This window comes from Penicillium canescens, assembly GCF_028828765.1.
Source record: "Penicillium canescens strain IBT 15451 chromosome Unknown utg000010l_segment0_segment0, whole genome shotgun sequence".
NCBI classification, from domain to species: domain Eukaryota; kingdom Fungi; phylum Ascomycota; class Eurotiomycetes; order Eurotiales; family Aspergillaceae; genus Penicillium; species Penicillium canescens.
The window spans coordinates 4,195,491-4,222,431 of NW_026703972.1; the positions used below are offsets into that span (position 1 = coordinate 4,195,491).

Consider the following 26,941-nt stretch of genomic DNA (forward strand, 5'->3'; position numbering starts at 1 on the left):
CCGTCGAGATACTGCGTCATCTCATCATCTTTAGTCGGGCCTAGCGTTGCTTTACCAGCTTTGCCTTTGCGTTTGGAGAGAGACTTCGGGGGAGCCATCAGGCCAAGAAGGAAGGATCTTGGCATCGATCCAGAGGAAGACACTTGCGGGCTATTTAAAGTAGTAAGACGCTCCTGGATAGGAGTAAGTGCCTCACGGAAAGCCACTCGATACTGCTCACGGATCTCTTTGGCATCCTCCCAGTTATCAGATAAAAAGAACTGGAATCTACTATCCGGCGATAGCATCGTACAAACCGCATAGATATGCCCGCGCATATGATCCGTCTTCTTATAGTACTCCGACAGTTTTGAATGGCTTGCTCCGAGGGAGGTAAGCATCTGCTGTTTCCATGGAACACGTTTTCGTTGTAGCTGCGACTTGCACTTCTCAAGGTGTTCAAAGAGCTGGTTATAGATCCTGAAGACAAGAAACGACGTCGCCTCTCGTGTCTTCGAAAGGGCGAGCGTAAAGTCAAAGAATGGCTTTGTGAGATAGATCAGATAGTCAATTTGGCGCCATTGTTCATCATCAAGTTCGAATTCTGTACAGTTGAACTGACGACAGTATTCATTGATAGCAGTACGGAGTCTCTTCGCCCGGCGTAGCATCAGAAACGTTGAATTCCATCGAGTTTTGACGTCCTGGATCGGCATAAGTCCTTGCCCTGGAACTTTGCCTTGGCCTTTGTCGAGGTCGTGTTGGACTTTGAGGAAGTGATCTCGACGCCGAGGGCTCCCGCGGATATAAACAGCAAGAGATCGTATCCTCTTTAAGGTATGCGCAATGTCCCGTTTCTTAGACCTGGCCTCCGCATTCGCCTTAGCAAGGCTAATCTGTTGTTCCTCTGTCCAGACAGTCTCGGCTTGTTCATTCTTTGGGCGTGCTTTAAGTCGGTGAAGTAGTTGGTTCAGACTTAATTGGATGACATGAGCGAGACAGGGGACCCGGATGACGTTAAAACCAGTAGCCGAAGCCGAAGGCTCTTGTTGTAAAGACTGTTGTAGTGCCTTAACCAGAGTCTCATTATTCGATGCGTTATCGGTGGTTATTCCAAAGACTCGGTCCTTAATGCCATGTTCGGTAAGCGTCTCCATCAGAATAGCACTTAGGTTTGCACCTGTATGCGAACTATGAAGGGGTTTAAAGCCGAGTAGCACCTCACGGTAGACCCATTCGGCATCGATGAAATAGCCAGTAATAGCCATAAATGCCTGCTGAAATGGAGATGTCCAACAGTCTAACGCAATCGAGATCTTTGCATGTTCTGGAAGCATTCTGAGTGTATCATGCTGTCGTTCTTTAACACGGCCAGACAGGCGACGTCGAATTGTATCAGCGGAGGGCACGATCGGAGGGCTTAGGGCGGATTGTGCCTAGATTCAAGACTTAAGATTTAGTTAGGTGACGAGGCAAATAGAGGCTGATTGGTAAAGACGGCGGATTTGGAGGATTTGGGCCATTTGACGCCTACGGACTGGCGTCTGACGGACTTACCTCTGCGATGAGCTCACGAAATGCTGGATTTTCAACGATTTGGAATGGAAGCCGGTTAGTAGTAATAAACTCCAAGATTTTACTCTCAAAACCTTCTTGCGAGAATGTCTGGCTATGACTACCCTGATCATGATGCTAGTTAGTAGGGTCTAGTAGAGCTAGGTATGATAGTATACCGTTTGAAGGAACCTCGTCAATTCAGCCCTCTGCCGGCGTCCACTTGTAGCCTTTTGGCAGGCTGAGGTCTGAAGATGACGGGTAATTGTTGTCGTGCCATGACGACCAACCCTCCCATTGGCATCCTTCTTAGTAGTATAAGGGTGCTCAAGAATTGCATCGCAACGCTTACACAAGACCTTTGGGTTTCCAGTCGCCGTATGGGCCACTTGCTCAAACTGTTTCCAGGTCTCCGAAGCGGAGCCATGCTGTGACTCCCAAGCGATCTTGTTTTTAGATCCATAGTCAGTCTCCAACCACCAGTTGACCCAATCAGTGTGATTCATCGCGTCGTAAAGGAAAAACTGGCCTCCTCTCCTACCAGGACCGACACGTTGGAAGCGTTCAAGGGGATCTAGGGCGATAGACGAAGGAACAGACGGCTCAACGAACGAGAAGCTATCAACCTGCCGAGAGGTGGACGGAGTAGCTGGGCAAAGAGAAGGCGTAGCAATTGACGAATTGTCGGGCTCAGTGTCGAACAGGCCCAACTGGGAGGATCTAAACTCCTGGCTTTGCGACATGATCAGGATGACAACTTGATAGTAGGTTCAAAATTGGATGAAGGGCTTCAGGGGAATAGCTTCAGGAGGAAGAAATCGACATACCTTCTTAGTGAGAGAACTGTCGACGTATCGACGCCGTAGCAAACAGATATTGTAAACAGAGATCACCGTAGCAGTCGACATTAAAACGGAATATCTTGATTCTAGCATCTGATTGGCTAGATCATGCATATGCAGTGAATTCAGCCCATCCAAAGCCCAAGAAAAGTCCATGGATAACCCATCTCCCCGCCCATTTTACAATTTGTTCGCCCAAAACATTTCACCCCATGGCTCATGAGATATCTTCAAACCTCTCATATCTCTGTAATCCCCAGAATATTACGTTTCTGTGAAGACAGACGTTAAGTCTGAGAGATTGGCTATCTTTTGGTATAAATTTCAACTCTATAAACCTATAATTCATAGATTTGACCCTTGAATCTACAGTTCAACAGAAACATGCACCTACTTCTAATTATATGAGATATATATCTCTACATGTTGACACTTTGGAACTCTCTAAGTACCAGAATACTACGAAAACTTGGTGAAATTGGATTGTTTTTTGGATGACGCCGGTAAACTATAGTGCCTACTGTAGCTGGCTTCATCTACGACCTTAATTACTATGTCGTCGCCGTTGGATCTTGAGATCTTGATTCTTGGGGGAGTTGAACCCCCGGATTGGGAGTTGAAATACTAGATCAGGCCTGGTAAAACGTCGGGCCGATGTATGCCTTGTAAAGGCTTACAGACTGGAACATGCGTAAAAAACAGGCATTAATCAGCGGTTTTATGAGCGCCAAGATCGTAGTTATGCATAGAAATGGGCTATATTGGGGGCCTCATGGGCCCCCACTCATGGGCTATGGGTTGGGGCGGGCTATAGAGGTTAGGCCCACAGCCCACTGCTGGTTGGGCTATGGGCCTAAAGGTCGGGCCCATTTATGGGCTTTGCGGAGGTCTACACACACGTATTGACTGCCATCTGGCAACTATATCCCCACCGTGCCCCATCCTTTCCTTATTACCCCAGCCCGGTATTAAGTGTATAACTTTATCAACTTTTATTAGTAGATTCAAATCGGATACCGAATGGGCTTCGAAACGGCTAGCTCGGTTACGATGGGCAAAATCGCGTTGCATACTTGTGAGCCCTTGCACAGCTTGGTCTGGCCTGGGCTATCTGTGAATTTATCTACCTTAGGAGTGGCGAGAGAGTCTCCACTTGATGAAGATTAGACTCAACTTAACAGTTACCCGCATTGATCTAGGTTCTCGCAAAGTCAGGCTTCTCGACGAAACGATCAACGCGGGAGGGTTGTTGGGTTCGTGTTACCAGAATTTGTTATGCATGAGGTTGTGAAGTGACATGGGTGGCGATAATCAATAGGTACTTGGCTCGCAGGATAGCCAGAAATTGGTGGAAGAGCTCGAGTTTATGCCGCTGGCTATAGTCCAGGCTGCTAGCTATATCCGCGATCGAGCGCCTCTCACTTCCGTACCTCAATATTCAAGGACCTTTCAGAGAAACGACCTCTAGCGAAGAGGCTTCTCAAGAAAGAGGCTGGTCACGTTGATCGGGACTGGTCTGGGCCTAGAATGATTGGACTAGAAGAGAAGTGGTACGAAGAACCAGTTCATATGACGTGCGGCCTTCTGTGTCGCCTGTGCTCTTCAGCAGGCCCTACTGTGACTGATTTCCTCTCAAGAGGATTCTCCCATGAGCCAAGCCCTCTCGAAAGAAGTCTCTTATTTTCCGCCTTCCAAGTAACCCTCACTCTTGAAATGAGCTAGCTGAAAATAGTCTTTTGTCAACGTCCTTTCATGTTATCACTTCCAGGATACTCTACATAGCTCTATCAGAGACACAAAAGCAGAATCTCATTCCAGTACCACTCCTGTTAGATTTCTCTCGGGGTGCCATACGTCTTATCTGTAGTACGCTCTTATTTCAAGCCACATAGGACTATGCATGTCCTAAGATGGATATCTCATGAGTGCCTAGGATCCCTTCCATCCTCTACCCGGTCTAAAACTCGAGATGCCATCCACAGAAGGTTCTTCTCCTTTACAAGTCGACCTTCGTCCGCCAGCTTCTTTTCCTCATGCTCGGACACCACAAATAAGGCATTGCTGCCGTCAGCAGTCGCTGCGCGGTAGCATTGGGCCGGCCTTAGGTTGTGTAAATCCTTATCGTACAGTGAATAATTTTTCCATAAATATTTCTGCGCCACTCGTTCCATCAACGATGGATTCGACGGATCTATGTGGAGACGGTCAGACCGTCTCCACTCTCCTCGTTCAAGGGACCAGAGTTGAATCTCAATGTGATTTTGAGGGACCCGATCCTCGGCCGTTTTTGATGGCATATGATCGGCTGCGGAGGGTGTATGGGCACGCAGATCTTCGACAACTGGAGGAGGCGGTGGGTGATCTACAACGGGGTCTGGCGATCCTGGGTGGACATGTTCTGCAGGCGCCTCGTCGGTGGTGGTCTCTGAAGCAGCTGCAAGAACTTCTCTAGTCGCAGGCTCTTCCTGTAGGTTTTCAGAGCTCGACGATGATGGATCCTGTCTGTCTTCTAGTCGAGAAGTCTCGTCAGGCGGCTGCCCTGGTAAGTCAAACTCTTCATTCAGCCGCTCATTTTCCAACCTCTCTTCCAATTGTTCCTGTTCTTCCTGGGCTCTCCTCAAACTGGCAAGAAATTCATCTAAGTTTTCCTGCGGGGGTTGGCTGTTTACCGAGGAATTGCTTGCCTCTGGTTCTGGAGAAACTCGCCGTACGTTACCATCGACCCGTGTCTGGTCATCAGGAGCATCGTCTTTATCGGCCTCTTCGACCATTGTTTGCTCTTCCTGGTCCTCCACGAGCGGAACTGCGTCCAAAGAGACTCGTGTGCAGTCACTCCTACTATCGTCAACATCCGGCACAGCAGAGACATGGGAAGATTGCGTGATGACCGTCGCTGGTTCGACCGGTTCCGGCTGGCTTTGAGGCCCGACTGAGATAGAACTTTCTTCAGGCGACCTGCTCCGGTCTAACATAACCTGGTCATGATTCACTTCGGGCAGTTCCAACTCCATTGGCTCTTGGTGCATATCCCCCTCCGGACGCGAGACAGCTCGGCGTATTTGAAATTTTCGCCGTCGACGCCTCGCGTTTTCTTTTTGGTCCGTCCGCAATGGCTGCTGACTTTCACTGCCTCCTCGTCCTGCAATCACTTCAGCTGTCCGCTCCTGTGTCTCTCCCTGTTTCCCGTGAGGTGGATGGGGGTCTGGTGCGGGTGTATGAGTAACAGGGGGGTCGTCCTCTTCGACGAACATTGGCGAAGGAGGCATCTCCCCCATTCCTTGATCTGGACCAATGTCCTCGGATTGGTTGACATGGCTAGTCGCAATCCGTGCAGACTTTCCGAAAAATGCAAAATATACACAACGGCGGACGAAAAAGCTGGTGACATTTTCGGCAGCCTCAACATCAGCGTGCAAACGGTCCAAGAACAGCAAGGGTCCATCCTGCTTGTGAGTCCGTGTTTGGGGCTCCCCGGAACGAGTCTTTAGCTTCATTGCGCTATCCGCCAGAAGGCCCTGAGGCTGCTCCGGTCGATCGGAAACAGCCTTCGCGAAACAGCTCACAATCTGATTGACCAAAAGATCAAAATCCTGGCTATCGTATCGATACCGGTTGGGCTTTCGGGCTTGTAGGAGGGCGGATCGTGCGATCTGATGATCAGGTGAACTCTTGATCAGTGCATCGATTTCGGTGGACTGAAAGCCAAGCTGTTGAGCGAGTTCAGCCATCTCGTAAATCGCCCTTTCATCGGGCTTGGCACGAGTTGATTTTGCCAACAACTCGTCATCGCTCTTTGGGTCCGGTGGCATTAACGTATAGTGCCTCATTGCGTAAAGCCATATTTGTAAATATCCTGTCTCGAGGCGTTCCATATCAGTTGCCGGCTGGCGTCGGAAAGTAGACTCGGAGGTCTGGATGAGGGAATCCGCTGCCCCTGAAGGCGCGGTTCCCTCTTCTGAGGGTGGATTGAATATTGAACTCATGGTTCTCCAGATCGACATATCGATCGGACCACAGAGACGCTTGACACAGTGGGCACAGGCCTCTAGGTACTTGAAGTCTTCGAAGAAGGTGTACAAAGACGGGATCATGCTGTCAAAATTCTGCATTCGGGACCATATGATCCGTCGCTCTTCGTCGCTGAACTCAGCGAATGCTTGGCCACTAAGGATCATTCCACAGGCTGTTTGCCCATCAGTACGTGATTTACCAGGTGCCAGCAGCTGCAATAGCTCCACAGTATTCTGGTCGATCCTCTTGAGGGAAGCGTGGTCCGAAGCAACCAAGGAGGACCAGAAGTCCCAGATATGATGCAGATAAGTTACAGTCTCCTACTATGGACAAAGCGTTCAATTGGCACGGTGGAAGAGGGGCAGTTTTCTGAAACTCACTTCAACACATCCGGAGGCTATCAGTCTGTGAACTACACTAATCCTCATCCCACCTGGCCAAAGTCCAGGAATTGTTAGTAGCCTGTCAAAGGCACCTCGAGTACGGCGGTTTTTCTTATTGTCCAACTGATCCAAACGCTCTTGGTTGCTGCGCGATAGACGTACAAACCATCGCTCCCGGAAGGTCTCATCGTAATCGCCCTCGTATTGTCGAATCTTGCGATAGATTTCACCGTCGGTCGGCTTCCTTTCGTTGGCATATTCCTCCACCAAGGAAGCTCTGAGTTCTGCACCAATATCTACCATGATTGTCAGCACATGATTAGCCATCTTTTCTCGACATAGTTACCATCTGAGTAAAGATCCACCGTCCACCAACGATCAGCAGGAGGTAGCACCTCAGCTCCGGCCTGGACGCGGTGACGACCATGAAGCCCAAGTAGCTGCCCTTCCAGAAAACTAATTCTGGGTAGTTGACGAGCATCCGTCGTCAATAGTGACTGCTGTGATATGTTGGCCTTCCTCAACGCATCGGCGAGATCATGTGGCGACACGATAGCAGGGACATGATTGTCAACATCTAGACGGCGACAACGGTTCTGGCGGAAGACCCTGCGAAGTCGATCCAAATTCTTAGGATCTAGATCCCGAGGCAAAGGAGGATCGAACTGGATTTGACTAATGCTGACTTTCGCTGTTCCAATATATTTCAGTCGCCGCTCACTTGCCAGTTGCACCTCTTCTTCGGTAAACAGAGCGCGGCTCATTGCAAGATAAAGCAACAGGAAAGAATAGGATCTCACGGCATAATTCAGGATCGAGCGTCATTTATACTGGCCCTGGCCAAATTCAGCCAATCTGCCTAGCGTGGTACTTCTTTCTTGCCACATCCCTGCAGGGCCCCTCAGTGACCCGCAGCACATCACACCAGGGAGCCGTTAAAAGACTACGACAAGTAGTCCTTTGCAAAGCTATCTTTTCTTTACTTTCTCACCTGGATTGAACTATGAGCAGCCCGATCATGAAGTCAAAGGCTGACAAGCGAGCCACAAGAGTCCAACCTTCTCAGATTGCGCTGCTGCTGCAACTCCCACCCGAAAACGAAGCAGTATCGCCATCTTCCGACCTCAAATCAGAGTCGGGGCACTTCGTTCCCAGATCCCATCCAAATATATCCCCTCCATCCTCACTCTCTGAGCCTGGAGGCAAGGTCATCAGAGGTTCGCCACGAGCTATGAGTCTTCAAGCGAACAGCCCTACCGGCTCGGATTCTAATATACGGAATGAGTCCCCTTGGGATACTTACAAGAAATACTACGAATGTGATTTAGCCGGAACAGTGATTGTATGCGTTCGAGCTTCCGATGGGCGTGCTGCACGGGCGATTCGGCGATTCTCCAGCAGGGACAGTGACAAAATCCTGAAGGTTCTCCGTTCGACAAACCATAAGAATGTCGCCTCCGTCTGGGAATTTTTCCGCACCTCCGATGCCCTGTACACTCTTGGCGAATTTGACCCGCTGTCACTAGATCATATTGTTGCCTGCAAAGCTTTCCCGGACCAGCAGCAACTCGCTGCTATTATGTCCCAGGTTTGTGCATAGAATATTTGCACTGAAAGACTGAGTTGCTAACAATGTGTAGTTTCTGGAAGGACTGGCTCATTTAGTAACCCAGGGATTCCATCATACTGCTTTATATTGCTCCAGCGTCCTCATGAATCTTAATGGAGAGGTCAAGATCGGTAAGCCGAATGCAAGGACGCCTCTTCCGAAATGTTGCCTGACAGACGAACAGCGCGGGTTGACTGCTGTATCCCCCGGCAGACAAGCCGGGTCCAAGCGAGTGACCTAGCGCCTGTGTCGAGAATCATGATGGAGTTGATGCAAAAATACGCCAAGGACGACGGGGCGGTCGGTATTGATGATGTCGATTCCAAAAGATACGGTACGCGCTAGTTCTACAATAGACCATTGATCGGCCTGTTATCATAGAAATGAGTGTAATTCTTAGTACTGCATGCTGCAGCGACTATTTATCCCAGTGTGTGCTTAGCAAGCGGGGAAATGGCTTGGCGAAGCGGCCATCTATACTGTAGCAAATGAGTAAGCAGAATGGGTGCTGCTAAAACTCGAGTAAGCTAGTATTGTAAGGACCACTTTTCTTGACAGATGATCTTGAACGCTGGTCAACTTGCCCAGCTGCCATAGAATTTCTTTCCGCGATTACCTCGGCCAGCTGCTTTGAAGAGCTGAAAAAGGTTTGTGAGCCGCCCAGTAACCTCGCTCTGAACTCGCTTATTGTTTTTCAGCAACCCTTTTTGACAGAAATTCGGTGGAGTCTCGGTGATCTCATCGGCCTGGCCTGGTTTGCTCTGATATCCGCTCGTACGTTCTACTCGTACACATCGAATCCAAACGGAGGTATAGCATAAAGGCCGAGGCAAAAGGGCCGGATAAAGCAGTTAGATCAAAGAAGGGAATTTAAATTGACATTCGTTGCCTTTAACAACCGAGCTCTAGAGATAAATGGAGGATTATGCGTACGACTGCAGAATTGTCTAAATACCAGTGGGAAGACCCAAGTCACAAGAATATGAGTGGCGACGATTACAGTATTCGAAAAGTCATCTAGTGCATATCTATTTCCAGGATTACGACACATGGGGTCTACGGTCGCACTGGTGCTACTTGTCCGATTCCCAGCCGAGATAATCCACCATTTTACGCCTTGCATTCTTCACAATGTCCACAGCTTCCCAGCAAGTCTGAGAGAGTTGAGTAAGTAGGGCTTGTTCGTCCTCGTTTCGAACCAGTGCTAATTCTTCAGGCCTAAGAAGACCGCCGTCATTATTGAAGAGAAAGGCATAAGGATCGTGTGTGACATGGCCAAATATGAGAGATTTGACCATGGACTCCGTCGCCTCAAATACACGTTTGGACCCCGGCTGGGTTTTCAGAGAGAGTGTGACGAAAGCTTTGAGCTGAGCGTCAGTAAAGCTCTTGATGCACCTATTCACAAGGGTCAGCCGAGCCACGCATGAACCAGCGGAAGACATACATGTCGTGTACTAAAGAAGTGTTGCCCAGTAAAAGTATACCGACTCCTACGGTACCCGCAATTCTCCACCACCATTTGCCGCGACGAAGGTGGTAGCCTGTGACCCGATTGCGGCGAACCTGTTCTCCCTTATTAAGGAGAGGATCGTCCTGGTATTCCTCGAGTATGTTATTCAGTACACCAGTCTTATCAGCCTTGTCCGAGGTACGATGGGTTAACTTGTTCCGGTTTCTGCAAAGGTCTTCGTAGTTGAAATACAGCAATACCTGTCCAAGGCGCACTGCAATAGGGTTCAAATGAGATGGCTTCCCATCGGAATCAAGTAATTTGAGGTAATTTGCAGCTGCACCTATGCCTCTCCATTGCACTGGGAGGCCTAGCGCCGATACGTCGAGTGACTCGGACAAATTCCAATGGCCCAACAGGGGCCATAGCGTTTGCTCGAGACCCTCCGCAATGAGGGGATTTGCGCTCACATGGAGGATGCGCTGAACTCGAAAGTCATTAAGCGTAGCATCGCAAGAAAAGAGCAAACGTTTCACGTTCTGCACCCTATAATTGAGCGCCACTGGAACGGATAAATCGTTCGCGTTGGTACTAACAAGCTCATCCATATTTTCTGTTTGGCTAGCCATAAGGCGGCCAGATTCCGGCCGAATAGATTGCTCTCCCACATTGGAGACTTCGTTGCCATACGAAGGTGGCGTCGGATAATATGAAGCTCCTTCGTCAACATTCGGTAAAATTATAGGGGCGTAAGGCGCTATCATAGTGTGAGTCTCCGAGCCTGGAAGCTCGCTTTCGCCCGGACTCAGATACGAGTCCAAAGGCGAAGATCGAAATGGCGCTCCATCTCCAGGTGTATGTGCGGTCACGGGTGAAGTCATTTCAAAGCATGAGTTGGGATCACTGTCAAGGATCGGTTCGGTGAAGGAAGAAGCACTTTCCGAGGGCTTATTGGTGAGCAAAGGCAAGTCCGCCAAACTGGAGTCTATGTCATCAAGTAGATTCAGAGAACTTATCCACGGTTGAGAATCGCCAAGGGCGGTTAATGCATCGTGTGTTGAAAGACTAAGGTCGTAAGGAGGCTGTGGTGGAAGGAACGGAGCGGGTTGCATAGCACCAGTAATAGTGCTTTCTTCAAAAGAGGATTAGCAGTCAGATAAGACGAAAATACCGCGGTCGCATTCAATATTACCTGGTGCTGGTATAGACCAATTCTGAACAGCCTCTGCTGCGTAAACTTCATCCACAAATCCAGCACATTCGAGTCCAATGGCCACTGTACGCAGCTGAGGCCTCGTTAGCTTCCGAAGCTGTTCCAGGTCGGCTCCAAAGCGCCGAACGAGCTACCGAAAGTTAGGGCGAAATATAGTAACTGAAGCAGACGACTTACAGCTGCAAGGTGCTTCTTATCCAAAAGAAGAGCGTCCGCCGCGCGAACGCATTCCTGATAAGTCAGCTCGCAGCTCGTCTGGAAGCTTGAGGAGAATATGCTCACCCTGAAGCCAACCAGAACAGTGAACGATATATGGCAGTTGTTTCGATAAGTTGAGGAAAAAGGCATCCCATCGAGGGTCGCCAGCATGTGCCATCTGGCAAAGCCCGCCCATTTAGCACGCTCCAAGACTTCTGCCATCTGCCTCTGATCTAGTTGTCCGATCTCCTCCAGGATTTTGCCGAGTCTGTTTACCAGCTATTCCTGAGTTAGCACCGTTCAAAAGCGAGGTAACGAGTTAAGGCTCACTTACGTCGGAGGAATCGTCTTCATCCCACTCTTGACCGCATTTCGGGTAAGAATCCTGGGAGAGAAATGAGAGGAACGTTATTGAGTTTACTGGACGGGTGATTACCTGCAGACCAACCCAGAGAAGCGTCATGGTGGTATTAACAGTTCGCGTAACACACAGGCAGGAATGAATGAATGGATAGAATCAGCGATCAACGCAAACGGAAGGAAAGGACGCCGTTTAGCAGCTAGGAAGAAAGCTCCAGCCTGACATTTTGGAGGGAGAGAAGCAAGAAGAGGAAAATAAGGCCTTTAAAAGGCCTGGAAGGAGTGGGGGAGCTGGTGACCGAACCCCTGCCCCTTCGTAAAGGGAGGGTTCCCCAAAACCATAGTGAAGTCGTTGAAATCGTTGAAGTCGGCACAACTGTGGTCCGCCAGGAAGATGAGAGGTGCAAGCGCTAGTCGCTGCAAGAAAGGCTCATGATGTACGCGCCCAGAAACTCTGATTCACGCGAAAGCAGAGCATTCTCAGAGCGAGCAAAACGTTCTCACCTCAAAGAAAGTGGAAGGTGAGGATTGGGTGAGAACTGGGTGATGAGGGTGAGCAGTATCTAATGCAATATAGTTCCTCCGAGAGAAATAACCCCCGGATGGACCCGCAACTGACCTGCACTACGGGGATCTTGTTGTAATTCAAAAGGAAGATTGATTCTTCTATTATTCAGTGGGAAACTTGAGACTATATATACAACGAGAAGAACAAGTTGATTTCCAATCAACTTGGTTCTTCGTATACATATCTCGGGATTAATTCCGATGGTTCGGCTTGGTTCCTGATCTGCACCAGCCTCATATCACAACACTAGCTATTCCAAAATTATCGCTAGATAACATTCAAATCGCCGTACAGTCCAACGGCAAACTCTCCCTTTAGTTTGCTTTTTCATGTGGAACCGATTCTTAGTGAAGTAAGACAGGTTGACTTCGTCATTACGCACCGAATGGACCCTGCGCCAAAGCCTACCTACCGAGACAGATTGTTCAATTCAACGACTCGAATTCTGGAAATCGCGAGATGTCTAGGTTCTAATGAGATGATTGATGCTGCCTCTCTTGAGGATGGGGTTCTCGCGCTACATGACACGTTGCTGCTTTCTCGGCGCGAAGATGTTTCGCTGCTTACCCCATTTTATTTGGTCTGCCTCGAAGTCTGCCAAACTTTCGTCAATTTAATCACACCTGATATGAACGTGTCAGAACTCAAAAATATTTCAGTCATTGGATACAATTCGTGTCAATTGACTCCAGTACTTTTGACACTGTTCCATGCGCTCAGCACTTTTGTCAATTTCATATGCTGGTAGGTAAATACAGTCAAGTTCGAAGGATTGCCTGACCACTTAATTAGTGTACCAAGCAATCTAAGTGAAGCCACCAAGGAGCGATGCCTGAGCTGCGTCTAGGGCTCCGAAAGGAATATGATTATTCATGAATATTCATGAATAATTGCGAATATGAATTATATGAATTGCATAATATGAATATGAATAAGAGACTTACTCTTATTCATATTCGCAAAATTCATGAATATATGAATAATTCATATATATTCATATACCGAAAGAGCATACATTACCGTTCATGTTGTTACATCGCAATACAACAACAATAGGACAATAGTCCATGGGCTTAGACTCCATTACACACAACTTATCACTTAAGATATTAAGTCCCCTTGAATTTGAATATTAACACAATTCCTAGCCTTAAACCTATTTCTGGTACTGTCCCTTTAATAGCATAAGCCATCGCATCGTCTCTGCATTTAGACAGTGTCTCCTGAGCCCCAATACATCTCTGGCATTGCTGAATTCGCGTTCAATCCCTACCTCCGCTGAGGGAATTGGCAAGTAATCCTGAGCTGCCTTTGCCATAAGTGGGAAACTAAATACATTTGCCTTCCACCGCTTGAGAACCCATTCCTTGTCTGCATCGTCAATCATATGGTGGGACCAACTCACTGGCGGCGCATCTAAATATCTATCAATGTCTGAAAGAAGCGTCCGCTGTGATGGCTGTACTTTTCGCAACGTCCTCCACATAGTCTCGGACATACCCGGCGGGCGGTCCACTACACATGACATGGACGGCTCGTGCGGATACTCCTTTTCAAGAACTCCCGCACTTGAGAGATGATCATTCCCGCATCTTGCGCGTTCATCTGCGTTCCGATCAAAGACGATTTGATCCGCGGGTCCAGGACGGAGGCCACGTAGTATAAAAGATTGGTGTCCATCTTTCTTGCAAATTTGTTCATCTTTTGTATTCCTCTTTCCACCGCATTTCGTATCTCGGTGTCCACATATTCGAAATTACCTTCTGCTTTTTGAACATCGTCAAGCAGGTCATCTAGACTCCAATAGATGGGTAGACTCTCAACAATCGTCGGACAAGACTTTGACACCGAGTTCGTGTGATCCCAAAATGGCTTAAGAACTTTCGCTACTTGTTGAAGAATGGACCATTCGTTATCGGTAAGCTGAAGTGCGTGAACTTCTGGATGCATCCGAACAAATTGTCCGAGTTCTTTCTGTAGCCGAAGGGCGTCTGCTATCATGATATATGTTGAGTTCCATCGGGTGTCGACATCGTACCCGACTTGCTTGCCTGGTGACACTTCTTTCCAACTTTGGCGGCGCTGCGGGCTGCGGGCAATCCATAGAATCAGCAGCCGGATCTTCATGATTGCTCCTTTTGTGCTGTGAGCAGAGGTGAATGTTGGGCTGCTTTTCGTGGTCATTTCATCCAGTATAGTCTTTGCCTCCCGAGCTGAGCCGGCCCTCAGGGAAGCCAGTACGTCCCTGCAAATGAGATTGATGACGTGGGCAAGACAAGGAATGAAGCTTTGGCGTCCTCGGAACCGCATAAGAGGTCTGATGCGAAATTGGTCGTTTTTATCGTCATATTTCTTGAGGAGCTCCGCATGAAGACTGTCGCAAAGGGTTCCGTTGTTGGCAGCGTTATCCCCTGTGATTGTGAGGAGCTTTGGCGCGACGTCCAGTTCCTCGAGCATTTTCATCACGATTTCCGCAAGATTCTCCCCAGAGTGGGGTCCACATATGTCAATGAACTCAAGAAGCTCTTCGCGCTTCTCAAACTCGGGCGAGATCCAATGGCCAATGATGCCCATGATCGCTATCTGATTCTCTGATGTCCAAACATCAAGGGACAACGCAAGTGTGCGACTACTGCTGGCTAGTTCCTGTTTCACGCAATTCCTGTTTTTCCGAAAATCTTCCTTAATTCTGTTGAAGAGAGTGTCGGCCGTCTTGATGGGTAATGCAGCCCCTGTCGCTGCAAAAAGTGCCCTGAACGCCGGATGCTCCACCACCATAAAAGGTTGTCTCGTTTGAACGACCCATTGTATCAGCATTTGTTCTAGGCCCGCCTTTTCTCTTGCCGGCCTCAAAAACTGATCCAGGGTCGTTTCGATATTTGACGATGACGTGATGTCAGATCCAGACCTGATGCGGTGTTTAGACTGGAGATGGGCTAACAAATTCGAAGTGGAGCCATAGCGTGCCGAGTCCCTGGACGACCAACTACACTGCCTGCAGACTAAGAGCCGATCTTTTTTTGGTGGCCCGCCCCTTCGACGCCAGGTGTTGTCTAGTTCTGTGATCCAGAAATGCTCGAGGGTCCAGCTAGAATAAGACTTGACTTTACGTCTCTTACAAGGCGGTGGGCTACTCTGGCTGCTAGCTAATCCCGATAGCTCGGGATCTAGCGGAGCGGGCGAAGAGCTGGGAATATGTAAGGACCGCACGGAAGGTGACGTCCCTTCGGCTCCTGTAGACTCGGATAGTGCTGGCGAGCAGGGGCTCTCCATTTCAAGGATATTCCCTTCCCATGGCTCAGGGAGTAGGGAGGATGTGCCATTGTTCAGGGCATTGTAGTTGCGACGCGGAAGACCACGCGTCATTCGCAAAAATGGGTTAGGTGAGGATGCCATTCTGTGTTTGTCCAGTGTCAGTGGTCTAAGTGGTACCTGGGAGCGAGGCATGGCACACCTTCAGTATCATTCGATAGTACTTGATAGCCCCACGAGTCGGAATTCAAAAGTAAGAGTGAAACAATGAGGGGGAAAGTGCAGCTGTGCTTTCGCCCGATATAATCCCATCAAAGTGGAAAGTTGATAGGTCTTTTCTTCACACGCGGCGGTTTCTCACTCACAATTCTCGTGGTAAACAACTGTAATCTGGATGATAAGTGACCTGAAATGGCATGATAAACGCGTTTTTACGTGTCAATAGTCATGGTTATATCATATATGAATTTTGGAGTAGACCGAACGGGAATAAGAGAAGTTATGGTAGTCGATTTGATTGGAGCAGCAAAGATGAGGAAAGACGCTTTGTAGATATATATATTTTCGCTCAACTTTCTGTAACAACCTTTCTAGTCACTAAAACTAGACACTTACCGGTAAGAAATCGCTAAAAGTATTCACAAAGAATGCGTAGAGCTTATTGAGCCCTAAATAGGATATACACTTCAAGAACATGGTTTGCATAGGAGATCTTTCCTACTTCTGCTTGGCCGAGGCCGTGATGGCACTTGAAATATGTCAGTGCATGGAGTTCATTTACCACTAGCATGCGATTGGTTGCCCAGGAACCCACCTTTCTTTGTGTTTTGTATAGTAATTTGGTTGAATTCGCAATCTCGGTGTTATAACCACCGAGTATCACCACATTCCGGGGGTATTTCAACCTGCCCTCGACCGCACGCTTTCTGTTCAATCAATCATTTTTTCATCTTGAATTGGTTCCGCTTGATCTCATTCGTCAAATATGCATACTAGTCCATACACTTTTAGCTTGAACTGATAAAATATAAGCTCAGTAGTGGAAACGTGTATTTCCGTAATACAAAAACCGGGGAAACGGAGGAACAATTAATGCGCGCAAAATGCATGATATGAATAATATGAATGCGAATATGAATAATGCCTTTATTCGCGCGAATACAAGATTCATTTATTCATATTCGCGGAGTGCGAATATGAATAGCCGTGTCACGGGACGACCCCCAACCCTCCGGGTAGGGGGTGTCCCACAGCCATAATGCAATTAACCTCCATAATGCAAATTTCCTACCTTTTCAACTTTTACGCGTATTTCTACCCACCAAAAATGCCTAAAAAAGCTCGTGATAAAGAGGATCTGCTAGCTAAGGCATTACATGCTTATACTACGCGAAAATTTTTATCTCTACGTAAGGCTGCGGACCATTATCGCGTGTCTTATTCGAAGCTTCGCGGTCGCAAAAACGGACAGACATCTCTCTCCGATCGCCCTACCACCAATAATGCATTGAATTCGAATCAGGAAAATGCATTAATTAGCTGGATCGAAGTGCTAAATTCTTGCTATACACCTCTAACTGCAAAAGATGTTGAAATTGCCGCAAATCGCCTGTTAAAAATAGCGGGTTCGGAGAGAGTTGTTAGTTCAATGTATAGCTATCGGCTTATACGGCGTCTACCTCCACACATCAAGCTTATTACCTAAAAATCAAAGGAGTCTTTACGAATTCAAGCTGAGGACCCTAGAGTTATTAGCTATTGGTATGATAGGCTTAAGTGTCTCTACCGTGAGTATGGTTTTGAACCTTATAAGATCTATAATTGGGATGAAACCGGCTTCCAAAATAGAGAAGGACTTAACTAACACGTCGTCTCTACGCGCTAAACTGCTAGTATTGCTACTAGAGATCGAGGTGAAACTATTACTAGCATTAAATGTATTGCCGCTAATAGCTAGGTGATGTTTCCGTGGTTTCTAGTCAAAGGTAGCGTCTATATAGAAGACTAGTATAGTAATATGTCAACCTCTTCTTCGGCGTACAAAATTATCCACTTAACGTCTAGTGGCTAGACGGATAGTGAGACTGCTTACCGATGGCTATGCTTATTTCATAAAGCCACAAAAAACCGCGTACGACGTAGGCGACCGAGGCTTTTGCTAATAGATAATCATACGTCTTATATAACTATCGAATTTCTCGATTTTTGTAAGGAAAACCTGATTATTCCTTAGTATTTTGTACCTCACACGACTTATATATGTCAGCCCCTTAATGCTGAGGCTTTTTTAAGCCTAAAACATAAGTTTAAAATAGCGAATACTAAGGTTGTGGCGTGGGGTGGAAGCAACGAAAAACGCGATTTTTTCCGTAATATTGACGCCGTCCGACGCCACGCCTTAAAGTCCAAAACTATCTAAACCTCGTTTAAATCTACTAGTATCTGGCCACTAGATCCGACACAAGTTTTGGGTAATTTAGGGCAGTATTCGGACGAAGAGACCTTACGTATATACGACGAGCCGTCACCTACCCGCGAATTCCTAAGTTTAGCGACCAATTCTCCGCCCAATTCTTATGCGCGTATTGAAAAATTGGAGAAGACAGTTTTCCCGCTACTTAATAACCCGAATCCTGATTTACATAAAATTCGGAAGCATCTGCGGCGCGCAATTGATGCCGGAAAATCGTCTCTATACAATGCGGAACTTGCTGAGATAAGTCTTGCGCGCGCCCTTAGCTATAAAACGCCTGGGAAAAAACCTACAAAAAGCAAGCGATAGGTGAAGGGTGCTACAAAGAGTCCCCTTTCATCGATTTCAGGCAATAGGCTAGTATAGCGAAGGTGTGAGAAAGAAGATAAGTCGAAGCTTCGTGCTTGGCGGAAAGACGCAGAGAAAATGGCGGCCGATTTAGCGGCTAAGGAATTGGAGGAAACACTTGAAAATGAGGAGGTTGATACATTATTGGCTAATAAGGCTATTGATAGGCTTTATTTCTTGGATTCTGGACCTTATACGTCTAAAAAGTGAGCTAGAAGTTGAAGAAATTGAAAATTTGCATTATGGCTGTTAATTGCATTATGGCTGTGGGACACCACCCCCTACCCGCGAGGGTGGGGGGCGGTCCTGTGACACGGCTATGCCCTATATTCGCATTCATTTATTCCTTTCGGAGCCCTACTCCTGCTGCTGCGCCGGGTCCGATAATATGTGCCGAGTCTGTGCCTCAAACACAAACACTGCTGATCTCTTTGCCGTTGTAGGAGCAGCCCACCGCCAACCGCGAAAGTCTTGTGTCGAGTTACCTATTCCGGCCGAGTCAGACAAGACCAAGGGGCCGACGCGCCATCGCGTCTTCCCCCTCCTCACCGCCTTCACACTGAACGGTGGAGTGCCTCAACCTCTCGCCGCCTACGAGCAGCAGTTTCCCAATACGACTGTACAATTTCTTGTCACACGTGAGTTCGTCATGCACCTTTGCCGTCCTGTGAACTTGTTGGTTCATCCATCGCGGCTTCTCGAAGCGACAGCCAGAGAGTGCGACGAACTTGGATTCAACATCATGTCAACATGGCATATCGGTGACTGCATTGCCGAACTGAATTGGCGGTGGTCTAGTTGGTAAGCTGGTATGATGACGATCCTAATTGACCATCGGACAAGCATACACTCGGATTCTTCACGAACAGCATAAAGCACAACACCATGTCCAACTGGATCAACACTTGCTGACTCGGGTCTCACCACACGAAGACACCCTCAGATTCCCATCACTCGAATGCAAGCGAGCAAATCTCTTACCTAGTCGACCTTCCCTACACCAATACCATGGTATGCTCTGTTTTTCCACATGACTTCTGGTGGCATCGACGAGTCGCTACCTCGACCTTCTCCCAGTCGATTTGGTCCATCAGATCATGCGTTGGTATGCCTACCTGATGCAGACCCAACAGAGCTCATAGCAGTGTCTGTCTCTCGGCATTCGAACACCCACAGGGGATAGCCTACTTGCGGCTTGGCTCCCCGGCGTCCAGTGGGTGACCATCGTTGTCCTCAGATGGCGTCTGGCGTCTTTCGAGCCTGAAAATCTGAAGACACCGGGAGGAGCCGATGTTTCGTCTTGCTAAAGCGTATTTTCGTACACGGGTCGAGTCTGCTTGCAAAGAGAATGTAAGGCGAGTCCCGTCATCTCTAGCCGAATCAACTAACAATAGCCATGCCAGCTTCGAATCGATGGACAAGACCGAGGACGGCCAAACGAAAGAGAGAACTCATGACCCAAGAACCCCGTCTGATAGAGTCCCCCTGATCCCTCTTACTCTCCGCGTTGCCGAGCTTGTCGACATGTACGAGCGAGCGGGAACCACTCGGACATACACGGAGCTGCATGCTATCAGGATTGTTTGTCTCGTCCCTGTTAGACAGAAGCTTGGTGATTTGATTCCTAAGCCTGTGTTTTTCTATCCAAGCCCGAGCACTACGTGCAAAGCCCATACACCTTGAATGTCACAGCAGCTGGAGGTCAGTCAAGTTATCCAGTTCCTTCGTCCATTGAGACCGTCGTCTAACATATCGCAATTGGCGGCGCAAGCAAGTCTTGTCAAAATCACAGACTGCTCTACCTCCCGAGCGCATTGTCCTTTGAGCATCGATGATGTATTTGTCACCGCGCCCAGGACGATATCCGGCATATTACTGTTTAAGCAATTCATCGTGACGGTGGGTTTGATATCTGTAACAGCACCACAAGAGCCCTCGGGTTGTAGGACCTCTGAATGTCCCGTACAGCCAATACTTTATTTTCTACCCGTAATAAACCCTTATGCCATATTTGCTTGAGGACGAATTTCAGCAGACGCCCTAGGGCCGGATGTGGATTAGAGCATCCCTGTACGAATACCACCCGGTCCTGAGCGGCGATCGTGGAGAGTGTCTTTACCAGTTCTGGTTCTAGATGGCTAGTTGGACTCCGATCGCACTTAAACTATATCAGCAGCAGAGCATGCTGTGTCGCATGACTCAGGAATACGTCCACAAATAGTAATGCCCGTCGCTTTAATCGCCGGACTGGACTTCTTCGAGAGATTGGTTGGACTATGAATCGTAGTTACTGACGGGATATTATTCACAAAGATGCGACGGCTCTTACATGTAGAAGGAGCGGATCACATATTCCCGAGCGAAAGCAACTCTCACTCGAGAATGTAGGCATTTTATCATAAGGTACGTCCGAGCGACACGCAATATTCATGTGGAGAAACAGCTCTGACTACACAAGGAATAGAGCCTATCGTACCGTAATGTTCCCGCGATTCGTGTTTTCGAGCGAGACCCCATCACATGGCTCTACACTCCGTAGTTCTGTTGAGCGTACAGTATATTGCGTGATCATAGTTGAGCAACTTGTAGACTAAATCATCTCAACTGAGTTGGAGGCTGTACGTCAAGCGTGACCAACAGGGATGGAAACTGCCTTGCGGAATAAAAAAAAAAGCAATTGAAGGTTCTATGATGTGGGTGACATGGCAAGAAACCGCACTGCCTCATGTGACGTTGACCACCCCTCCTTCACCGCCCGACCGATCACTACAACAGTGATGTTTCGGCACACACATTTCACCACATCGACATCAACACTGAGCAACAACACACCAGCACATTGACTTCAACACATCAACATCAACACATCAACATCAACACATCAACACATCAACACATCAACACATCAACACTGTTGAGATGAGTGATTTTCTGATTGAATGTTTTATTGATTGATTGACTTATTTACAGAAGAGGGGTAGCCCGTTTTTATATCTCCGACCCTAATCCACTCCATAAGCTTAGCCGCCGTGATATTCAACAAACACATCAACACATCAACTCTCAACACCTCAACACATCAACACATCAACACCTCAACACATCAACACTCTCACCACCAACTCTCACCAACTCTCACCAGCTCTCACCAATTCTAACCGACATGTTTGATCTACGCCTGAATGAAGGGTGCCATTTCAATACCGCGAAAGGACTATCGGACCGCAAACTATCAGCGCAGAACATTTGGGAGCCTCCCTTTGATAAAAACGACACTTTAGTTGTTATCTTATAATTTTGGCCATTGGATTTAACACGATCTATCTAGGGCTCATTCTACCTATCCAATGATGATCCTTCGGAAAAAGAAACAGATTATGAGGAGGTTGGGCAGGTCTTTGCTTCTTCGAATACTGTTGAAAACTCGAATACTGGTCTCTAACACCACGGAGAGGTGCCTACACATCGCCAGAGGCCTTGTTAACGCAGCAATCCCCTGCAGAGCACGTTTGTTGACGCAGAGCTCGTCCTGCGAAGCACCTTTTTACACTCGCGGGGCTCAGGGCAGCGAGGGAGCACACTCTTACACTCGCGGGGCTCAGGGCAGCGAGGGAGCACACTCTTACACTCGCGGGGCTCAGGGCAACGAGGGAGCACATTTTTACACTCGCGGGGCTCAGGGCAGCGAGGGAGCACATTCTTACGTCGCTGGCAGCGACAGCTGTGGTCACGGAACCTCTCAAGCCCGCAGGCAGATAGGGACACTTTGATGCGTCAAAGTTTGAAGACCAAAGTGTGAGGAGAGAAGTCCTGAGTTTTTGGGCGGGGAATCCCGCCCCTTTTATAATTTTTCGGCTACGTCTCTACCAAGGAACCAGTTGCGCACCTGCTAGCGACACTCACCATCTGGCTGCTCAAGAGTTGAAATCGTTCAACGAAGGGTTGCATATGTTTTCGTGATTTTCAACGTTTGGGACAGATTCACACCCCCATTATGCCCGTGGTTGCCCTGGGTTGCCGAGGGGCACAGTACCGCGGCTTGGTTCATGTAAGTTTTTCGTCTCAAATACATGCGTTGATGGGGAATGAATACCTTCAACGTACTGGTGCCCTCACAAAAGAAACTCAATGCTGAGGCGTTGAGTTATTGTTCTCACTAACATGTATCCAAAGTGTCTTCTGCACTGTGTCCAACAATGCAACGGCTTGTTCTGCTGGGTCTCTTCAACAAGTCGACGTCCTTTGATTTTTGCCACCCAAAAACTCTAAGGAGAGTTCCTCATTTCATCCACGATGACTCAGCGCGTTCCTGGTATCATGGTTTTCACACGGCATCATTAGTAACATCCCTTCTCCCCCTTTACAACCCTCTGCAATGTACGACCATTCGCAGCGACGAACTGAGCGCAGAATGGGGAGTTTTGCTGCCCGATTGTCAAAGGCGCTGGCAGAAGAGTCCTCGATAGACTCTGAGTCTTCTGACCGCCCCGAGGACGATGAACCTCACGATGAAGCACATGATCCCGTCAAGAAGAGACAAGCTGCGAGCGAGAAAGACTCTCTCAAGAGATGTCCCCAGGCGCACGCGAATGCGGCCAACCAGTAAGTGACATGCACAGTACGACTAGCATCATTTTTATGACTAACGTAACGACCACAGGCCAATTCGGCGAGTGAGGTATGTTTGTTTGACGGGCTTCGCTAGAGCTACACTTTAACCCTCTCCTTCATTCTGGGTCCGGGCCTGTACGCGAAGAAGAGGAAGACTAATAAGACAATAGAGGTTTCGAGAAGATGAAGACTGCGCACGGAGGAAAATCGAATACTTGGAAGGGGAAGTCGAAGCTCTCAAAAGAAGGTGCAGGTTCTTATGAAAAAGTGGGATTTCGTGGAACCATTTTTGGAAGCGCAGTGCAAGGCAGAGGGGGTGTCCACCCCCAAAAGAATCCCAGTCGTCAATAGGTAGCGTGGCTGGAGATTAGTTGCATTTCACTCGATTGAACACGATGGATACGCGCTGCTTCGACTACATCAACCGCGAATTCCACGTTTCTCAAACATTGTAATGCTACTATCACACTGATGAGTCTCTGGAGATAAATAGCACCAGAAGAACCGGTCAAACACCACGTGTGAATTTAGACAGATGCTGGTACTGATCGCAGGTCCCAGCGACGACCCACGGGGCAGTAGATGAAGGAGGTTCTATTTATGGCCCGGAGAAGAAATTGGAAGGTCCAGACACGATCCACAAACCCAAACTTGACGGCCGTCAGTGTCCGATGGAAAAGGACTTTGTTGCGTAGAAGGTACGGTCGAGGTACGGTCCAGGCAGGTGAGGTATTTGGAATATCACGCGGAATTCTGGCAACAGAATGGTAGGCTAAATCCCGATCCGTGGTTATGCTTTCCTGGTTCCTGTCATAGGAGAGTAATTCTCCTGTCAAGTGGCAAGCTGCTTGTCTATCTGGTCTGTAGAACGTTCTAGAAGCTATGTCTTCTGTCCAGCATAAAGCTTCGTGTAAGAGAATACTCTCTTTGAATCCGACACAACCCTATCATCAGCCGCATTCAATGCCAGTCCGATACGTCTAGCAGAGAGCTTGTAGAAACTATGCCAATCATGGACAGATCTCATGAGCTTATGTAAGCATGTATCCGGATTTTGCACTAAAACCGAGGAACCGATTGGCTCCCGAAAATGGGTTGAGGTTGTGGGCCGGCCCTCCTGCGGCCCCTAAACTTTATCTCAATCACCCTCCGCGTCTTGATTACGACTGTAGCGAGCGAGAATCTTTCTAGTACACTGCTGGTCTGTTCCAAAAGCCCTACACGAGCAGGTCGAGACTGTCGTGTTTCTGCCCCAATTCTCTGGGCTTCCCTTTTGGGCTGTAGGGCTTAATCACTAGCAACCTAGAAGCAAGTGGGGCAGAAGCCCAGGCCTGAATCTTTATGACGACCGCATTCTCTCACCGAGCAGGCGATTCCATGGGTCGTCCAAACTAAGCGGTCGAATTATTTGCGGTTCCGCTAATGATCGACAGCTGCACTCGTGATTCCAGGTCTCTGTCAAACTAATTTCCTCCTGACTTGGGTGTAGGTCAAAACAAATCGTACGCTTCACCCCAAAGATTACCCTGCTTTCGATCATCGATCCTATCAAATCCAAGCAGTATTACCTTGAGCCAACAAGAATGCCGTATTTCCATTTTCCCAGAGCCCCCTTGCTACCATGTCCTGTCTCCCTACGGGAACACTCATAGTATCGTGAATCCTTATACGCTGTCCGCAGTACTTACCGGGCCACATAACACTCCGACGAAATCGTCCTGGTTTTGCATGACAAGAATGAAAATGTGCAGGTGGGCCCGTTCCAAGGGCACCACCATCGTGCTCGAGTCCTTTGACTTTGGGACATCCTCTATATTATTGTCATTCCAAAGAAGGGCGATTGCTACTTCCTCTACGGAATACATGGAACAATATACAACTACGCTTATATTCCTCATGCTGAGGCTTCATTGCTGATCATAGCCTTTGATATAGGAACATGCACTAGGACTAGTTTATCAAGATAGTTGGCCACTGTTCCTTGGACATCGCTATGTAGCGATCCAGCCGATGAATGCTGCTAAGGTGCACGCTCTGTTCGCCGGTATCTCAGCTTCCTAGCAGCACAGACACGATGCACATAGTCCCACCTCCAGGATGACGACCGTGTGCTTTTAGGCCGGCACGGAAGCGGTGCTGGCGTCAAGCGGTCTGTGACAACGGGTCAGCATGTAATATGAGAGGATAAAGTGTTTCGTACCTGAAATAGGGTTCGTTTGGCTTGGGCTTTTGCTGTCGTCAGGCTGGTTAGGGTCGGCCGCTAGAATTGTTTGAAACCCATTTATCGATCTTCCTTTGGGCAGAGATCCTGGCTGGAAGACTCGACTGTGAAGCACTGTCAACTGCTGAACGTCGCACAGCGCCTGCTTGCTTTTGTTTCTACCGACAGATACAACATGTCAGAATCGCAACCGCTAGATAGCCTCATATCTTACTGCTAAGCACCCCAATCTTTGACCATTGGGTATTACTGAGGCCAAGATTGTTGAATACAATTCAATTTCAGAGAATTTCATTTCGTAGGTTACGTTGAGACTACATAAGACAATTTGTTTCCTGAACAGCCGTAAATAACAGTAAATCGGAGAGATGAATCATCATTTTTATGCGTCCTTTTGGGAAAAAATCGCCCAGAATTATGCAGTTGAGGGTCGTAGAGGGTGGCTGTGGGTGACCCTCAACGGACTTTAGCGACACTCAGGGTAGGGTCATGGTAGCTGGCCTTGAGGGTCTGGTCGGTTCCATGTTCCAGATCTTGAACCCAAGTGAGGGTCATGCTGAGGTCTACAAACAGGATGGAAGCGGTTCCAAAAGCAAGGGAAATGAACACTAAGTATTGATTGAAACTATTATATATTCGATTTCTGGGCACCAGAGAGTGGTTCCAGTTGAGTAATTTCAATTTAAAAATAGTCGCTTTGCTGCTCGACTTTGAAGTGTCGAGAGAATTTTGGCCCAGTGTATAACCCTAAGTAGGGGGAAATACCCGAAGGTCTAGTCTCAGACTCTTAAGACTGGAACCATTTCACAGTATACTCCTTCCCTGCCTCAAACAACCTCCAAGCGTCAGGAACAGATCCCCAACTATTGCTGTCTATGTCAATTTTATCGATAACGTTCCCCAAAACATCATATATAATGAAACGATACACGCCTTGCTCGCCGTTGCGAATCTTGAAGGCTACGTCGATTGCTGACGTGGTAATGACTTCAATAATTATTGAACCGATCGAGAAGCTTGTCATTCCAGATCGTGGAATTGTCACTGGATGCGTGGTACGAGATACAAGAATATGTGTATTTGCATCCGAGTTCCTAATAAGAGTCAGTTCATATTTTCTCATAACATTAGGATGTCTTTCATACTCCGGAAGATGGTGGACCATAGTGGTTGATCCCGGTACATCTCCCTTAGGAGTGAGAGAGTTTGGAGAGACTGGGACCACATCAACAGTCCTAGAATGGGGATCAGAGACTGGCCTGCACCATCCTGGGAGAGCCAGTAGGCCAAGAGGGACGAAGTAAATAGGTCTCATTTCTGTCGTTGAAAGATCACTGAAATGAATTAAAAGTAAATCAATGTAGTACAGGTCACAGAGGAAGACAGCCGCTGCGAAAGACCTGGCGAGCGTTATATAATGCTTTTTGGACTATTACTTAAGTAGTTCTTGGGGCTGACCTCGAAGAGTAACGTGGCGTCACCTGTATGGGATACTTGTTCTGGAATGGAACCAGGCAGCAAGGAAGTGGGGTTACTCGAATTCTCGGGGCACTAAACTTTTCCTCGCGCATGAGTGTAACAAATTCTGTCTCTGCAAGTGCTACCTGTGAAGGGTCGAAGCGAGTCTTGATTCAAACTAGCTAAGCCGACATACTGTCTATCAAAAGCTTAAGGAAAGGACGTTCTACACGGCCATACGGCGGTGTAAACAGATCTGGTCACGTGGTCAGCACGTGATGTCTACGGGCCCTGGCCCGTTACACTACCATGGAGTCTAAAGCAAGATTCAAAACCAAGCTGATTCTCTGATGCCGTATTTTATATTACAGTTCCTATTAATACGTAGTTATCAAGCCGACAGAGCTT

General features: G+C 48.0%; 4 protein-coding genes across 4 annotated transcripts; 2 read left to right on the forward strand and 2 right to left on the reverse strand.

Moving 5' to 3' along the window:
- Positions 1–4,294: 4,294 nt before the first annotated feature.
- Positions 4,295–7,533, reverse strand: N7446_012650 (DUF3723 domain-containing protein; the record flags this gene model as incomplete). The annotated part of the gene is made up of 3 exons (XM_058521392.1): positions 4,295–6,706; positions 6,767–7,065; positions 7,116–7,533. 3 exons carry the CDS (start codon positions 7,531–7,533, stop codon positions 4,295–4,297), a joined length of 3,129 nt encoding a protein of 1,042 aa, XP_058366758.1.
- Positions 7,534–7,787: 254 nt separating this feature from the next.
- On the forward strand, positions 7,788–9,199 carry N7446_012651 (uncharacterized protein; the record flags this gene model as incomplete). The annotated part of the gene is made up of 3 exons (XM_058521393.1): positions 7,788–8,357; positions 8,410–8,509; positions 9,015–9,199. 3 exons carry the CDS (start codon positions 7,788–7,790, stop codon positions 9,197–9,199), a joined length of 855 nt encoding a protein of 284 aa, XP_058366759.1.
- Positions 9,200–9,451: 252 nt separating this feature from the next.
- Positions 9,452–11,705, reverse strand: N7446_012652 (uncharacterized protein; the record flags this gene model as incomplete). Its single annotated transcript, XM_058521394.1, has 6 exons — positions 9,452–9,776; positions 9,826–10,963; positions 11,024–11,174; positions 11,222–11,275; positions 11,327–11,521; positions 11,577–11,705. 6 exons carry the CDS (start codon positions 11,703–11,705, stop codon positions 9,452–9,454), a joined length of 1,992 nt encoding a protein of 663 aa, XP_058366760.1.
- A 10,913-nt stretch (positions 11,706–22,618) lies between these two features.
- Positions 22,619–23,205, forward strand: N7446_012653 (uncharacterized protein; the record flags this gene model as incomplete). The annotated part of the gene is made up of 3 exons (XM_058521395.1): positions 22,619–22,845; positions 22,904–22,921; positions 23,025–23,205. 3 exons carry the CDS (start codon positions 22,619–22,621, stop codon positions 23,203–23,205), a joined length of 426 nt encoding a protein of 141 aa, XP_058366761.1.
- Positions 23,206–26,941: the final 3,736 nt, after the last annotated feature.